Source organism: Bos javanicus, chromosome 17 (genome assembly GCF_032452875.1).
Source record: "Bos javanicus breed banteng chromosome 17, ARS-OSU_banteng_1.0, whole genome shotgun sequence".
In the NCBI taxonomy this organism is placed as follows: domain Eukaryota; kingdom Metazoa; phylum Chordata; class Mammalia; order Artiodactyla; family Bovidae; genus Bos; species Bos javanicus.
Genome location: NC_083884.1, coordinates 55,922,379 through 55,940,849, shown reverse-complemented (window position 1 = coordinate 55,940,849; position 18,471 = coordinate 55,922,379). Strand labels below are relative to the sequence as shown.

The 18,471-nt window shown below is 42.5% G+C and overlaps 1 protein-coding gene, 1 long non-coding RNA gene and 1 other non-coding gene across 4 annotated transcripts in view; 1 reads left to right on the top strand and 2 right to left on the bottom strand.

Annotated features, from left to right (window-relative positions):
* Positions 1 to 18,471, bottom strand: part of LOC133228836 (acyl-CoA dehydrogenase family member 10-like) — a 38,944-nt gene that overhangs the window by 19,259 nt on the left and 1,214 nt on the right. For both annotated transcript variants that reach the window (XM_061384820.1, XM_061384821.1), the window contains exon 2: positions 14,952 to 15,151. In XM_061384820.1, the coding sequence (XP_061240804.1) occupies positions 14,952 to 15,138 (187 nt within the window). In that variant the 5' untranslated portion in view covers positions 15,139 to 15,151. The remainder of the gene's footprint in view (positions 1 to 14,951; positions 15,152 to 18,471) is intronic.
* Positions 9,566 to 16,476, top strand: LOC133228842 (uncharacterized). The gene is made up of 2 exons (XR_009730377.1): positions 9,566 to 9,869; positions 16,155 to 16,476. It is a non-coding gene; the product is annotated as an uncharacterized LOC133228842 (long non-coding RNA).
* Positions 10,968 to 11,040, bottom strand: TRNAG-CCC (transfer RNA glycine (anticodon CCC)). The gene has a single exon. It is a non-coding gene; the product is annotated as a tRNA-Gly (tRNA).

Genomic DNA, 18,471 nt, shown 5'->3' with positions numbered 1-18,471 from the left:
GACCATTATATCTACTGCTGCGGGCAGGAATCCCTCAGAAGAAATGGAGTAGCCATCATGGTCAACAAAAGAGTCCGAAATGCAGTACTTGGATGCAATCTCAAAAAACGACAGAATGATCTCTGTTCATTTCCAAGGCAAACCATTCAATATCATAGTAATCCAAGCCTATGCCCCAACCAGTAACGCTGAAGAAGCTGAAGTTGAACGGTTCTATGAAGACCTACAAGACCTTTTAGAACTAACACCCAAAAAAGATGTCCTTTTCATTATAGGGGACTGGAATGCAAAAGTAGGAAGTCAAGAAACACCTGGAGTAACAGGCAAATTTGGCCTTGGAATACGGAATGAAGCAGGGCAAAGACTAATAGAGTTTTGCCAAGAAAATGCACTGGTCATAACAAACACCCTCTTCCAACAACACAAGAGAAGACTCTATACATGGACATCACCAGATGGTCAACACCGAAATCAGACTGATTATATTCTTTGCAGCCAATGATGGAGAAGCTCTATACAGTGAGCAAAAACAAGACCAGGAGCTGACTGTGGCTCAGATCATGAACTCCTTATTGCCAAATTCAGACTGAAATTGAAGAAAGTAGGGAAAATCACTAGACCATTCAGGTATCACCTAAATCAAATCCCTTATGATTATACAGTGGAAGTGAGAAATAGATTTAAGGGCCAAGATCTGATAGATAGAGTGCCTGATGAACTATGGACAGAGGTTTGTGACATTGTACAGGAGACAGGGATCAAGACCATCCCCATGGAAAAGAAATGCAAAAAAGCAAAATGGCTGTCTGGGGAGGCCTTACAAAGAGCTGTGAAAAGAAGAGAAGCGAAAAGCAAAGGAGAAAAGGAAAGATATAAACATCTGAATGCAGAGTTCCAAAGAATAGCAAGGAGAGATAAGAAAGCCTTCTTTAGCAATCAATGCAAAGAAATAGAGGAAAACAACAGAATGGGAAAGACTCGAGATCTCTTCAAGAAAATCAGAGATACCAAAGGAACATTTCATGCAAAGATGGGCTCGATAAAGGACAGAAATGGTATGGACCTAACAGAAGCAGAAGATATTAAGAAGAGATGGCAAGAATACACAGAAGAACTGTACAAAAATGATCTTCACGACCCAGATAATCATGATGGTGTGATCACTGACCTAGAGCCAGACATCCTGGAATGTGAAGTCAAGTGCGCCTTAGAAAGCATCACTACAAACAAAGCTAGTGGAGGTGATGGAATTCCAGTTGAGCTATTCCAAATCCTGAACGATGATGCTGTGAAAGTTCTGCACTCAATATCTCAGCAAATTTGAAAAACTCAGCAGTGGCCACAGGACTGGAAAAGGTCAGTTTTCATTCCAATCCCAAGAAAGGCAATGCCAAAGAATGCTCAAACTACCGCACAATTGTACTCATCTCACACGCTAGTAAAGTAATGGTCAAAATTCTCCAAGCCAGGCTTCAGCAATACATGAACCGTGAACCTCCTGATGTTCAAGCTGGTTTTAGAAAAGGCAGAGGAACCAGAGGTCAAATTGCCAACATCCGCTGGATCATGGAAAAAGCAAGAGAGTTCCAGAAAAACATCTATTTCTGCTTTATTGACTATGCCAAAGCCTTTGACTGTGTGGATCACAATAAACTGTGGAAAATTCTGAAAGAGATGGGAATACCAGACCACCTGATCTGCCTCTTGAGAAATTTGTATGCAGGTCAGGAAGCAAGTTAGAACTGGACTTGGAAAAACAGACTGGTTCCAAATAGGAAAAGGAGTACGTCAAGGCTGTATATTGTTACCCTGTTTATTTAACTTATATGCAGAGTACATCATGAGAAACGCTGGACTGGAAGAAACACAAGCTGGAATCAAGATTGCCGGGAGAAATATCAATAACCTCAGATATGCTGATGATACCACCCTTATGGCAGAAAGTGAAGAGGAACTAAAAAGCCTCTTCATGAAAGTGAAAGTGGAGAGTGAAAAAGTTGGCTTAAAGCTCAACATTAAGAAAACAAGATCATGGCATCCGGTCCCATCACTTCATGGGAAATAGATGGGGAAACAGTGGAAACAGTGTCAGACTTTATTTTTGGGGGGCTCCAAAATCACTACAGATGGTGACTGCAGCCATGAAGTTAAAAGACGCTTACTTCTTGGAAGGAAAGTTATGACCAACCTAGATAGCATATTCAAAAGCAGAGACATTACTTTGCCAACAAAGGTTCAACTAGTCAAGGCTATGGTTTTTCCTGTGGTCATGTATGGATGTGAGAGCTGGACTGTGAAGAAGGCTGAGCACCGAAGAATTGATGCTTTTGAACTGTGGTATTGGAGAAGACTCTTGAGAGTCCCTTGGACTGCAAGGAGATCCAACCAGCCCATTCTGAAGGAGATCAGCCCTGGGATTTCTTTGGAAGGAATGATGCTAAAGCTGAAACTCCAGTACTTTGGCCACCTCATGTGAAGAGTTGACTCATTGGAAAAGACTCTGATGCTGGGAGGGATTGGGGGCAAGAGGAGAAGGGGACTACAGAGGATGAGATGGCTGGATGGCATCACTGACTCGATGGACGTGAGTCTGAGTGAACTCCAGGAGTTGGTGATGGACAGGGAGGCCTGGCGTGCTGTGCTTCATGGGGTTGCAAAGAGTCAGACATGACTGAGCAACTGATCTGATCTGATTTTTTAAGTCTTCATTGAATTTGTTACAACATTGCTTCTATTTTATGTTCTGGTTTCTGGGCCAAGAGGCATGTTGGATCTTAGCTCCCTGACCAGGGATGGAAGTCACACCCCCTACACTGGAAGGCAAAGTCTTAACCACTGGATTTCCAGGGAAGTCCCAACACAGTTCCTTTCCTGCAAAGAGCCTCCTCTATCCTGACAGCCTCGCCTCAAACTGTATCCAGTCCAGAACTGGTGAGCAGCAGCTGAGGGTTCAGGAGAACCCTGAAAAGCTGTCTCAGTGTCAGGCTACCTCTGGTCCAGCAACCCCCGGAAGTCCTCTGACACTGACCCCAGGGCTTCATCTCCTGTAAGCAGGTCTAAAACAGCCATTGAGGCCTGTAACCAATACCCTCTGGGTCTGTTCTAAGAATTGAACTAAATCCCTCACTCACTCCAGAATTGACCCTTGCTCTCCAAGATCAAGGACGAACCTGAGGGCCCCTCCCTCTCCTCCAAATTCCCACTGTTCAAGGTTGGGGAACTGCTCTTTCAAGTAAATAAATGTCCTGAAAAAACTGGACCTCTCTACTTACCCTTCCCCGTCTCCTTATAATTTGAATGACAATTAAAAAAAAAAAAAAAAGAGGCTGCTCCTTCTAAAGAAAATGTCCACCATGGGCCGTGGAGAAGCCAAGTGTTTCTAATCAACAGACGACCTGGCAGGAAATGAGCACAGCTGTACCAGCTGAGAGAAGAGGAGAAAGGGTAGCAAACGCAGAGGCTCTGGGCCACGTCTGAGGAACAGACACCTCTTCCCATAGGTGATTACATGTGGGGAAGTGAAAAAAAAACACTTGAGGTTTAAATTGGATGAGATCCCTGGCCTTCTCTTCTGTTTTGCAAGATGAAAAAGTTCTGGAGATGAGTTTCATCACAATGCGAATATACTTAACACTAATAGAACTCTACAGTTAAAAATTGGTAGGATGGTAAATCTTATGTTCTTTCACAATAAAAAAATGTTGAATTTTTAAAAATATTTATTTTTATTTATTTCTTTGGGTGCACCGGGTCTTAGCTGTGGCACCCAGGATCTTTTTTTTTTTTTCTTCAGTTGTGGCATATGAACTCTTAGTTGTGGCAATGTGGAATCTGGTTCCATGACCAGAAATCCAACCCAGGCCCCCTGCATTGGGAGGGTGGAATCTTAGCCACTGGACCACGAGGGAAGTCCCCATCAATTTTTTTAATTAAAAGAAAATGGGGGGGGGGTGTGGAAATGGGGCTTCCCTGGTGGCTCAGTGGTATAGAATCCACTTGTTAATGCCAGAGACATAGGTTCGATCCCTGGTCTGGGATGATCCCACGTGCCCCAGGGAAACTAAGCCCTGTGCCACAGCCCTAGCACCCATGCTCCGCAACAAGAGAAGCCACCGCAACAAGAACCAGCAGCACCACCACCACCCGCTCCCCGTACCTCAAGTAGCACCCCCCGGCCCAGTCATAACTAGAGAAAAGCCCGCATGGCAACAAAGACCCAGCACAGCCAAAAATATATAAATAACATTATATTTTTTAAAAAAGAAAGAAAATGGATGAAAACATTTTTGAATGTCATATACACCGCAGGTCAGGAAGCAACAGTTAGAACTGGACATGGAACAACAGACTGGTTCCAAATAGGAAAAGGAGTTCGTCAAGGCTGTATATTGTCACCCTGCTTATTTAACTTATATGCAGAGTACACCATGAGAAACGCTGGACTGGAAGAAACACAAGCTGGAATCAAGATTGCCGGGAGAAATATCAATAACCTCAGATATGCAGATGACACCACCCTTATGGCAGAAAGTGAAGAGGAACTAAAAAGCCTCTTCATGAAAGTGAAAGAGGAGAGTGAAAAAGTTGGCTTAAAGCTCAACATTCAGAAAACGAAGATCATAGCATCCGGTCCCATCACTTCATGGGAAATAGATGGGGAAACAGTGGAAACAGTGTCAGACTTTATTTTTGGGGGCTCCAAAATCACTACAGATGGTGACAGCAGCCATGAACTTAAAAGACGCTTACTTCTTGGAAGGAAAGTTATGACCAACCTAGATAGCATATTCAAAAGCAGAGACATTACTTTGCCAACAAAGGTTCTACTAGTCAAGGCTATGGTTTTTCCTGTGGTCATGTATGGATGTGAGAGTTGGACTGTGAAGAAGGCTGAGCACTGAAGAATTGATGCTTTTGAACTGTGGTATTGGAGAAGACTCTTGAGAATCCCTTGGACTGCAAGGAGATCCAACCAGTCCATTCTGAAGGAGATCAGCCCTGGGATTTCTTTGGAAGGAATGATGCTAAAGCTGAAACTCCAATACTTTGGCCACCTCATGCGAAGAGTTGACTCATTGGAAAAGACTCTGATGCTGGGAGGGATTGGGGGCAAGAGGAGAAGGGGACTACAGAGGATGAGATGGCTGGATGGCATCACTGACTCGATGGACGTGAGTCTGAGTGAACTCTGGGAGTTGGTGATGGACAGGGAGGCCTGGCGTGCTGTGCTTCATGGGGTTGCAAAGAGTCAGACACGACTGAGCGACTGATCTGATCTGATCTGATATTCCTATAACATTGAAGAGGTCAGGAACAGCCCCCAGTGATGACACAGATCGTAGGAGTGGTTACACTATCTTTACCCCCATCAAAAAAAATTTTTTTTTCGTCTTATAGCTTTAGAGAACAAAAACATAAACCATGCTCTTGAGAAAAAGGATTTTCGACACTCTAGGTCTCTTGCAGACTAGGTTTCTTGCAGAACAAAATTATGAAAACTCATCAGAAAAGCTGCTGGAAAGCACATGCCAGGGAGTCTGTGAAGTCTGAGTTAAGTCCATTGTGTTAAAGAAGCTCACAAGTCCTTAAATAGTAGAAAGGCCCAGTGTGAGCCTGGCCAAGTTATTTATCCCCATAGGCGCACTGGAGGGGAGCAATCTCTGAAAATAATCAAAGTGTATTGAATACTTACCTGCCAGGCACTCTGTAAAGTGCTTTGCATGTATTATGCTGTGGGATCCACATAGCCACCCTAAACAAAACTGCTGTTTATGAACTACAGATGAAGAAACTACAGTTCAGGGAATCAAAGCTATTGCCCATAGAAAGCTGCAGAGACAGGGTTCAAATCTGGCTGAGGTCCCTGAGCCCCTAAAGGGAAGGGTGATTGTAGGAGGGTTGTGCTGTGGACAAGCCAGGAAACCAAGAATTGAAGTGGGTAAGGAGCCAGGCAGGGATGTACAGGGAGGAGACTGTATTTCAGCGGGCTGTGCACAAGGAGGAATGAGGAAGTGGGAGGTGAAAAAGAGTATTAGGTTGGGTGCTTAATCTCCCATATTTGTGCCTGTCATCCGACTAGATTTCATGTTCTAAAATAGCACTATCCAACAGAAATTTCTATAATCACGGAAATGCTATACTGCCCAGTCCGACATAGTAGCCACTAGCCACATGTGGCAACTGACCACCTAAAATGTGGCAAACATATATTCCAGAGGGCAGGGCTTATGTCAGTCACATTGAACACAGTAGCCCTTCACACCTAGCTAGTGCCCAGCACACAGCCACTGCTGTGTAAGAATGTGTTTTCTGACTGAATGAAGTTTAAGCCAGTCATCTATCAATAATTCTTATTTGTACCAGAATAATCATATACTTCCTTTTAGGAAAATGGAGAGTCTTTCACAGAAGTAACCTCCTGGCACAGAAGACCATCTCCTGACTCACAGTCTTCTCAGGTACTTTGATAGTCTGGCCCTTTATGCACTGTCTCATATGGTGGGATGATTTACATTTGAGTTGCAATGAAATAGAATTCAGCCTCTCAGGGCCACTAGCCACATTTCAAGCATATAACAGTCATGTATGATAGTAGCAACCATACTAGACATTTCCTTTGCTGCAGTAAGTTTGTTTGCACAGCACTGGTCTAAGGATTAATGCCATAGAAATAGAGGGCAAGGGGGTTGGTCTTTGAAAAGGTCAAAGGGTAAGGGCTGATAAAGTGCATGTGTTATCTAATGACTAGGTTCAAGTCCAGAATGAAAGAGAATCTCTGAAGCTGAGGTTTCACCCAGTTATCAAAGCCCATAAATGACCTTGCTCACAGCTCAGTGATACTTTGCAAGTCCTCTTTCCCACCTATCTGTCTAATCCTAACTCAGTCAACTGTGTGAATAACCGTCCCATCCACTCAAGACCTACTGAGAGGCAGCATTAATGCTACATCCTAAAGTAAAGACAGAGACTTGATTCAGATTGTTCTGGATCCCTGTCAGCTTCAGTTCAGTTCAGTTCAGTCACTCAGTCCTGTCTGACTCTTTGCGACCCCATGAATCGCAGCACGCCAGGCCTCCCTGTCCATTACAAACTCCCGGAGTTCACTCAGACTCACGTCCATCGAGTCAGTGATGCCATCCAGCCATCTCATCCTCTGCCTGTCAGCTTATCACATCAAATTGTTTCCAGTCCAGGGGCAAAAAGCTCTTCCCATTGGGAAAATAAAAATTATTGCTCAAGACTGCAATCTGAAGGCCTTTAGCCCGAATCTGAGTTATGGCCTCAGTCATCACTGGGAACTGCTTCGCCACTCGCTCACTGGTCAGCAGAGAGAAAAAGGAGTCCACGGGCACGGAGGTCTTTGACTAAGATTGGAGGTAGGGAGAGAAGAGCAGAGAAGGCAGTGGCACCCCATTCCAGTACTCTTGCCTGGAAAATCCTATGGATGGAGGAGCCTGGTAGGCTGCAGTCCATGAGGTCGCTAAGAGTCGGACACGACTGAGTGACTTCACTTTCACTTTTCACTTTCATGCATTGGAGAAGGAAATGGCAACCCACTCCAGTATTCTTGCCTGGAGAATCCCAGGGACGGGGCAGCCTGCTGGGCTGCCGTCTATGGGGTCGCACAGGGTCAGACACGACTGAAGCGACTTAGCAGCAGCAGCAGCAGAGAAGAGAACCAGCCATCATTAAGAGTAAGAACAGCTTATCACCAACACAGAAAAATACTTATTTCAGGCTTCCTGCCACTAACCCAGGCCTCTGGCTTGCTGCCAAAAGGAATTCTCTTTCAGCCCTGGTGCAGAACTTTGCATATAAGGTTGTAAAACATGAGTCATTAGGGAATGGAGCTATTTACATCAACATTCCAGTTAAATGAGTTTTGTAAAATAAGTATTTCTTTACTTATTTGGCTGCATCGAGTCTAGTTGTGCACTGTGGGCTTAATTGCCCTGCAGCATGTGGAATCTCTTCTGGGACCAGGGATCGAACCTGCATCCCATGTTGCTAGGCAGATTCCCTATTACTGGGCCATCAGGGAAGTCCCTAAATGAGTTCTTCATTTCACTCACTGACTGTCAATTTTTAAAAAGATTCAGAAGACTCTAAGAAGATACATTAAACTCTAAAAGTGAATTAAGCAGATGTAATTTAATTTTTATTTGATTCCTTTGGGGAATTCAGAAGACATTTGATGATTCTGCATTGCCTGAGCTTCACCATTATGCACTGAAGGTCAATTTCTGATCACTTTTTGTGTGTCCAAATTCTATCTGTTTGGGTTTTGAAAACTCTTACTTTATCATATTTCAAAATCTGCAGTGGTGAGTCTGCTATATTATACATACACACACACACATTTCACAACAGTTTCATGTTATTGTTAAGTTACTCTGCTGCTGCTAAGTCGCTTCAGTCGTGTCCAACTCTGTGCGACCCCATAGATGGCAGCCCACCAGGCTCCGCCGTCCCTGGGATTCTCTAGGCAAGAACACTGGAGTGGGTTGCCATTTCCTTCTCCAATGCATGAAAGTGAAAAGTGAAAGTGAAGTCGCTCAGTCATGTCCGACTCTAGCGACCCCATGGACTGCAACCTATCAGGCTCCTCTGTCCATGGGATTTTCTAGGCAAAAGTACTGGAGTGGGGTGCCATTGCCTTCTCCTGTTAAGTTACTCAGTCATATCCAATTCTCTGTGACCCCATGGACTGCAGCATGCCAGGATTTCCTGTCCTTTACTATCTCCCAGAGTTTGCTCAAACTCATGTCCATTGAGGCAGTGATGCCATCCAAGCATCTTAACCTCTGTCATCCCCTTCTTCTCCTGTCCTCATCTTTCCCAACAGCTTTATTGAAATACAATTCACATATCACACAGCTGACCCACTTAACTGTAAAATTCAGTGCTTCTTAATATATTCATAAAGTTATACAACCATCACCACAGTCAGTTTTAGAACATTTTTATCACCCTAAAAAGAAACCCATATCCATTAGCAGTCACTACCCATTTGGTGCCTCCACCACCCCAATACTCCTAGACCAAGAGAATAACAACTCTACTTTCTGTTTCTAAAGATTTACCCGTTCTGGATACTTCATATAAGTAGAACTGTATATTATGTGGTCTTTTTGTATTGGCTTCGTTCTATCACTTAGCATAAGGTTTTCTATGTATATTTATATATTTAAATACAAGCTTATTTAAATATTTAAATTATAAAAACACATAACATCTAATTTAGTATTTTAAGCCCTCTGAGTGACATTAAGTACATTCATTGTTGTGCAATCAAACCCACCATCCATCCATAGAACTTGACTATATTTTAAATTATATTTTAGCAGGGTTATTGTGAAGGTATGTGAGTTAATATAAATAAAGAGCTTAGAACAATGCATAGTCCAGAGAAAGGCTCAATGTTATCACTGCGTTAAATAAGCTTTCTGATCAAAGCCATTATGTAACAATTCCAGGGTCATATAAACAATAGCTTATGGAGGGGCAGGGTATATAATATTTTTATTTTTCATTCATGCAGTTAAAATTGAGTACCTAGGGGTGGAAGAAATAGCTTAAAATCTTATAAGGGGTTATCAGGTTTTCTCTTCTTTGTTTTTAGTTTAACCAATTTAATGGATGAGTGTTGCACCCACTATTGTAGACGAAAAGAATATGGAAAATATGTTTATCACTCACAATTTCAGGGCAAAGTCTCCCAAATTCTTGTAAGAAATCTTCTGTTGTTATCTCTGCTCTCATAAATTTCATCCAGGGCCCATTTTCGCCACCTGAGATCAAGGCCTTCACTATAGTTCCAGAAGGGATATGATTCTGTACCTCCCACTCTACCAAAAGTGAAACACATGGTAAGTGAAACAATATATGGACAAACAGCTGAAGTTTGGGGAACAGGGTAATTACCATACAGGTTCTGTGGCATCACTGTGGTGCCAGGTGGGTTCTACTGGGAATTCAGAGAAATTCAGGAAATGGAAAATCTCAGCCTTAGAGCTCCCAGGGAACAGCCGTAATAATTTGTGTGACTGAGGGGACACTGCTGCCAAGCGTCAGTCCATGCCACCAGCTTGAGATGATGCTGGACCCTACATTATGAATTTTCTTCCCTGGTCTCTTATTAGCTGGTTCACATGTATTAGGTCACTCACATGATCCTGGCACATGGTTAGGAAGTACATGAGGGAATAAACCAGATTTTGACAGCACTCCAAAACAAGCCCTTCATTTTGTAGGCTGTAGTAATCCTTCAGGGCAGTGTAGCCGGTACACTGAAACATTCACTTGGGGGTGTTGTTTTGTAGAATAAAGAAGAAAATTTTGGTCCACAGAGAGCTAAGGCAGTGGGTGGTGAATCGGTATTGTTTCTACTGTGAGCATTTGTATAGGAGTTGCTTTTTTTTTTTTTTTTTAACAAAGATGTTTCTTTCTACAATACAGCTGCTATGAGGCAAAAATATATATAGCATTCATAATGATATCTAAGACCTAGTATACTTTATACATTTTCTTTCAATAAAGCAGTGCCTTGCATTGAAAATATTTCAGACAATATAGAAAGGTTTAAAAAAGAAAGTAAAATGACAAAGTAATCCCATTCTTCAGAAATCACCAATGTGACCAACTCAGAATGTCTTTTGAGAACAGCAAAACTTATAAAACTCAATCCAAATAATAATACCTCTTTAATTTTAGAACTAAAGTTAGAGCAATTTTTAGGATCTTAAGAGTTGGCAAGCATGCAAGCAAAGGGGCACTCTCCTATGCTGTTGATGGGGGTGTAAATAAGCACAACCTCTATGGAGTGCAACATTTTATTTTACTTTTAAATATTTATTTATTCATTTGGCTATGCCAGGTCTTAATTGTGGCACACAGGATCTTCATTGTGGCAGGCAAGATCTTTAATTTTAACAGGCCAACTCTTAGTTGTGGCATATGGGATCTAGTTCCCTGACCAGGGATCGAACCTGGGTCCCCTGCATTGGGAGCACAGAGTCTTAGCCACTAGACCACCAGGGAAGTCCCGAATACAATATTTTAAATGTACATTTACATTTGATTTCGATAATTCTGCTTTCAGGAATTTCTCCCACAGATGTATTTATAAAAGTAAGCAAAAATTATGTACATGGCTATTGGGCAGAACTGCTCATAACAAAAACTAGAAACTTACATGTATGTTAATAAAGGGCTGGTTAAATCAACCATGGTACACCCATATAATGGAATACCATGTAAATGTTGAAATGTATAAACTAGGCCAAAGGTCAGAAAATTATGACCTGGGGGCCAAATCTGTCTCCCATCTGTTTTTTTGTAAATAAAGTTTTATTGGAACACAACCACACCTACTTGTTTACCACTGTCCAGGGCTGTTTCTGGCTCTAACACTAGAGCTGAATAGTTGTGATAGAGCCATTATGGCCCTGAAAGTCTATCTAGTCCTTGACAGAAAGAGTTTGCTAATCCCTGAACTAGACTTATGCCTACTGATGTGGAAAAGTTGCAAAGATATTATACTGAGTCAAAAAAAAAGAAAATGTACCGAACAGTTTGTACAGTATGATTCAGTTTTGGTATGCACGTTTTCCACACACACACACACAAACACACACACACCCATTCTCAAATACATAGATGAAATTTTTTGAAATATAAACAATAAACTTTTCACAGTGATAATGAATGAAGTCTGGAACTGATTGAAAAGTAGTGGAGGAGCAAGCAGGAAATTTATCTTCATAGTTTATATACTTTTAGAACTGACTATTCAATAAATGAGACTGTCATAATGAGTTTCTATAAGGAAAAAATTTAATTAAATCTCTTTTTCATACCACCACAAAAATTCCCAACAGATTAAATACCCAAATCAGAAAAAACTCCAAAACAATACAGAACATCTTTATTTGAATATATTTTTCTTAGCCAAGACTCATAAAACTCAAGACATAGAAAAAAACAGATGATTTTCTTGATATCAAAAATGAAAACTCTTGTACAGCAAAAACATTATCATAAAATAAAAGAGAAGCCCCAGAACAGAGAAATATTTGTATGTGATATGACAAAAGTTTATTATTGCAAATCAACAATAAAAATGAGCAATTCACAGAAAGGGAAAAATGACCAATTAATATACAATAAAAGCATTCAACCTGAATATTAAAATAACATACAGAGGGGAAAAAACACACAGAGATAGCCTTTTATCCATCACACTGACAAAAATTAAGCAGTCTGATCATATGACACTCCCTGAATGCTATGCTAAAATGTTTGGGCTGTACTCTTATTTAATTTTTTGTGTACACTGATTTTATAGTAAACTAATAGCTGAAATCAGGGCCTTGCAAACTTTGTGAGAAGGGCCACAGATGGACACTATGTAAATGAATGAACATGGCTGTGTTCCAACACAACTTCATTTTATGGAAACTGAAATTAGAATTTTGTATAATTTCCACATGCCACAGAATAATATTCTTGTTTTGACATTTTTAATTATTTCAAAACATAAAAACCATTCTTGGCTGATGAACTATACAAAACCATACAACAGACCAGATTTGGTCCACAGGCTATAGCTGACTGACTGACCTCTGGCTTAAATGTAAAAAAAAGTATGCCATTAGAGGTGATCTGAATTCTAGTACTTGCTGCTCCAGTGACCCTTGATATGGGTCATTTTGTTTTATCTGGGATGGCAGTTTTTAAAAATTTATTTGTTTATTATTGACTGCATCGTGTCTTACTTGCGGCAGGCGGATCTCTGTTGCAGCACTTGGGGTTAGTTGCCCTGAGGCATGTGGGGTCTTAGCTCCCCGACTGAGATCAAACCCAAATCTCCTGCATTGTAAGGCAGATTATTAACTACCACTGACCACCAGGAAAGTCCCATAGGCCTTTTTAATGAATAAATAACATTAGGAGTTCCAGTCAAGAAAAACAACAAGGAGAAAGTAGAAGGCATTATTATTTCCTTCTTTATCCATCCAACAAACCTTTACTGAATGAACACCTGAACCAGCTCTGAGCTGACACTGGAAAAGTGAAGTTAACACATCCCAGACCCATGGTCCCCAATTCTAACTGCTCCACAGAGGAGATAGGAACACATCCCATAGCCAGCTAAAACACCCCTTGGTGTTAAGCTGAACTGGAAAGCTGCTATCCAGGGACATTCTGCCAGGGAAGGAGGTCAGAGGAGTCTTGACAGAAGAGAAGTCAATAATAACAACCATCATCTGATTTACTGAGGGCTCAAAGATTTTAGGCACCATGCTGAACACCATACCATTTAACTAGTCATTAAAGTATAGGTAGGATTTGAGCACACAGAGGATGCAAGGAAGGGTAGCTGCCAGCAGGTGGAACAGAACTTGCAAAGGTGCAGGGGTGCAGATGTGTTTAAAGAACATCAAATGGTTGAAATGTGGGCACATGTGGGAAGTTGTGTGGTACAAGGGTATGTGGGCTAATTGTAAGAGGCCCCTAATGCCAGACAAAAGCTTCCCAACTTAATCTAAGAGAAAGAGTGCAGGCACTCAAGGATTTGAAGCAGGAGAGTGAAGGGGTAAGATGTGTGTATGTGTGGGGTTATTTTGGCATCATGTGAGATCTTGGTTCCCTGACCAGGGATCAAACTCTCACCCCCTGCAGTGAAAGCATGGAGTCCTAACCTCTGGACACCGAGAGAAGTCCCGGATGCATGTTTTAGAAAACTAATTCTGGGGGCTGTGTGGAGGGTGGTGCAAAAAAGCCAAAGGACCAGAGTCATAGAGAGGACGCAGGTAGCTGATATGATTTCAAAGGTAGAACAAGTCGGGGATTTAAACCTGGGCAGAGGCCATGGGAGTGGAGAGAAGCAAGTAGCTTCTCAAGATATTCTGGAGAAAGTCAAGAAAACTCTTGCCCAGTGATCTTTATGTTTCCAAGCAGGAAGGATTGGGGTAGGGGAGTACAATGACTCAGGGAGTGTGGAACAGGCCTGGAGTAAATGCAAGAAGAATAAGAGTGGAGGAAAAGAAAAGCTTAGGGCTCAGCTTAGAGCTGAAGCAATTAGAAGGAAACAAAAAAGGCTCACCTCAGCAGTTTGTATACCCAGGTAATTTTTTGACCAAGGTCACAGAAAAACTGAACTTAGGTTGACTTAGCATGGAGAACTGCCTAATCAGCCAGCAGTACAAGTCAAAAAGAAATGTCCATCTCCATTCCTGCTGGCTGTAATGATAATGTGACAGCAAGAGATGAAGCAGCCAGCAGAGACCATAAGGTAAGACTGGAAATGAACAATACCCATAGCAGAATGACACTATAGAAAGAGCCCACAGCTCTGATATCATATAGCAACATACTAGCCCAGACCACATACCTAGCTTTCATATACAAAATAAATCAACTTCTGCCTTCTTCAGTCACTATTTTGTTAGGAAGGACAGATAAAGAAATGATCAGAACCTATAGGTTTGATTTTATAGTAATAAAAGCAGGTGTAGAGGGAGGTTGGTGGAAGAGGAAAGACTGCAATCAAAGCAGGGAGGGGAGATTACAGCATTCAGAAGCAGTTCTCAGGGAAAGGTAATTAAATTCTACCCATAACAATGACAGTTCGTCATTTACTGAGAATTTCGGATGAGCCAAGCACTCATTCTGCTAATCAAGTGCTTTCTATGAATGATCTCACTTAATGCTCCCCAAACCCCAAAGAAGTATGTACTATCATTAGCATTAATCTAATGATGAAGAAACTGACTCAGAGAAGTGAAATCACTTGCCCAAGATCCTCAGCAGCACTACTGTTGCTTGGAATTTGATTCAAGAGCAAGAATAGCACCCACTGAGGCACACTGTCATCTCCCCTCACCACCTCCTTTCCCCCACCCCCACACACCCCAGTCTCTAAAGGTGAAGGAGAATGAAGAGCTCACCTGCAGCCACTCTCCCTGGAGAAGGAAGCAGAACTCCGCCCATGTCAAAAATCACTGCTCTGTAGGGGCCGCCTCCAGAATGTGTCCATCTCCAGGCTCCCGGGTGCCTGCCCTGGATGTGTTTCAGGAAGGCCGCCCTCCAAGCCCGCTGGAGCTGGGAGGACTGCAGAAGCTGCCTTAGGCACATGTTGGGGCCAAGGCTGTGAAGCAGAAACAGGACATGATTAGCCTTCACTGCCTCCAAGCAGACCTCCGTCCTGGCACTCAGGCATGTCTACTCTGACTTCCAACCAGCATTTCAGACACAACCAGAGCTGAACTCACTGTCTCTGCCCTCCATGACAACTCCTTTCCTAGGGTCCTTGGCCCAGCAAAGGGCTCCACCATTTCCCCAGCAACCCAAGCTAGACAGTTAGACTCACCCCAGTCCCCTAGTCACACACCTCCATTCTGGTGCTTGGTGCGACCAGTCTTTCCTCTGGAAGATTTCGATCTACCTCTCCACTCACTGTGTGATCTCACCCACAGACCTTTGCAGCAGCCTCCTAAGTGGTCCCCTTGCCTCTTCATTCAAAATTGCAAATTTGATCATGTCCTACCCCCATTTAAAATCTCCAGTGACTCCCCATCGTCCTCACAATAAACTCTCAGCTCCTCAAGCTGCCTGAAAAGGCCGAGAACTTCTTCTCCCCTTTGGGCAGCAGCTCTCCTTTGTACTTCACCTTAGCCTGGGTGATCTCGACACTCACTTCCATGTGAGGCTGTTGCCCTGGCCTGAATGCTCCCTTCCATCCATTACCTGGATAACTGCCCATTGTCCCTCAGGTTGTAGTTTGCCTGTCACTTCCTTCATGAAACCTCTTCTGGCCCTGAGAAGAGGTAGATGAGCAGTCTCTCCTGTACTTTCTCAGGGTGCCCTGTACTCACCTCCTCCTAGCACTCACGATGCCACCACACTATCATCCCTCCTACAGAGCAGGGCGATGACCTCCTGATCTTCACTGCCTCTTTTCTAAACTTACTTTCAACAAGTTCAGGGGAAAGAAAAACATACATATAACAGGTACATGTATACACAGATATACAAACATTTTCACATGAATAGACATAAATGTGGCAAAATGTTAATAATTAGTCTCAGTGAAGAGCGTGTGATGAAAGGTATATGAGAGATCATTGTACTATTCTTTCAATTTTTTTTAGGTCTGAAATAAAAACCTGGGAAAAAGAACAACAACAAAAAATTCTACTTGCAGTCAGTTCCACTTGAAAATCTTGGTTTCTCATGTGATGTCTATGGTTAAAAAACTAAGAAGCTAGTTAGAGCAAAACAGGTTGGTAAGACAGCCTGCATGTTCATGGGAGTCACCTCAGTGGACCGTAAGGACTAAATAAAGTATGAAGAATCTAAAGAAAGAACTCTTAGGAAGTAAAAGTTCAAGATGATATAACGTGTTTCTTATGTAGTTGGAAATTTGCTGGATTGGGGCACGAATGCTGAAATGAAAAGGTAGATTGATTTGCATTTTGGGTTTTACTTATGTTCTGTGCCAAGGCCAAAGTCAATGACGGAAGGAGAAATTTATTTATAGGTTCCAAAAGTGTTAACAAGTTCTGTATGAGGGCTTAACAGAGATGAAAAGGGCTGACTTTCATACTGAAGGGGTGACTTTTATTCTCATTGAAGACACTGTCCTCCTTACACTCCAGCTAATGGATGAGTGGGCTCCCACAACTAGCTGCTTCTTCCTTCCAACTAGAGATGATGGGCTGTTCTTACTTCCCAGTGCTCTCTTCAGAGCAGGAAAAGGTTGTGATTTCTCATACCATACATCCTGGTAACTCCGTGGTACCTGCCCACTGACTGGAACGCCTCTGCCTGGTTTGTGTGTTAATTGCTCAGTTGTGTCCAACTCTTTGTGACCCAATGGACTGTAGCCTGCCAGGCTTCTCTGTCCATGGAATTCTCCAGGCAAGAATACTAGAGTGGGTTGCCATTCTCTTCTCCAGAGGAACTTCCCAACCCAGGGATCAAACCCTGGTCTCCTGCATCACAAGCAGATTCACCATTTGAGCTACAGGGAAGTCTGCTTTATTTGCTAGTAAATTTCCACTCATTTTTACATCACAGCATCAGCTTTATCTCCTCTAGAGAGGCTAGTCTTTCTTTTTCTTGGAAGACTCTGATACTAATTTTTTTTTTCCACTTTCACTGCTTCTTATCCATACCTTCACTAGACAACTTACCCCATCATAGTTCTTTTGACTCTATCTACTCCTCTAAATGTAAACTTGTTAAGGAAAGGCCTTATTTTATTTTCATGTCTATCCATCCCCTAGGACCTGGCATAATATCTAGACACGTTGCAGGTGCTCAGTAAAAACATGAGTTGGAGGAGTTCCCTTGGCTTCCCTAGTGGCTCAGACAGTAAAGAATCTGCCTGCAATGCAGGAGACCTGCAGATCCCTGGGTTGGGGAGATCCCTTAGAGAAGGGAATGGCTACCCACTCCAGTATTCTTGCCTGGAGAATCCCATGGTCAGTGGAGCCTGGTGGGCTACAATCCATAGGGTTGCAAAGAGTCAGACACAACTGAACCAACAACACTTTCTTTCACTTCGTGGGCACCTAATAGGATTTCCGGCTTTCACTGCTGTGGCCCTGGTTCAGTCCCTGGTCAAGGAACAGAGATCCTGCAAGGTGTGTGGCAAGGCCAAAAATCAGAATAGAAATATGAGTTGGAAGGATGAATAAACTGGATGAATCAGAAAACAGGGGAACACAGGTGGCAGGCATAGTATTTGGCAGCTACAGAGTACTGTAACAAGCCCATTTTGCCCATCTCTAGTGAGTAGTTCTCTGGAACTGGCATCTTCCTTCTCCACCGTAAACAATCTTCATCTTCTCTCTCTCTGCCTCTCAGTATGTGTAATGTAGATGTGCTACCTAAATTATACTTTCATAAATATGCACACAGTGTGAAAAAGTGAAAGTGTTGTTGCTCAGTTGTGTCTGACTCTTTGCAACCCCATGGACCAGGCTCCTAAGTCCATGGGATTCTCCAGGAAAGAATACTAGAGTGGGTTGTCATTCCCTTCTCCAAGGAATCTTCCCAACCCAGGGATTGAACCCATGCCTCCCGCACTGCAGGCAGATTCTTTACCATCTGAGCCACTAGAGAAGGCCAGTTGTTGCATATTAAAGAGGTGGTTTAGTAGAGATTGAGTGTTGGCTCTGGAATCAGATTCCCTGCATTCAAAGTCTAGCTCTGCCGCTTACTTACTTGTGAGATCCTGAGCAAGTGACTCTCTCTGAGCCTCAGGTTCCTCCTCCATAAAATGGGAAAAATTATAGTATCTCTCTCATGAAGTTATTCTTACTACTACATAGAGATAAAGTATGTATTAATAAAGCACTCAAGTTATTACCTGGCACACCATTAAATGTTATCTGCTACTGTAATATACTATAAAAAAAAAGTTCACATGAGATCTCATATATTATATACATATAGTGGGAT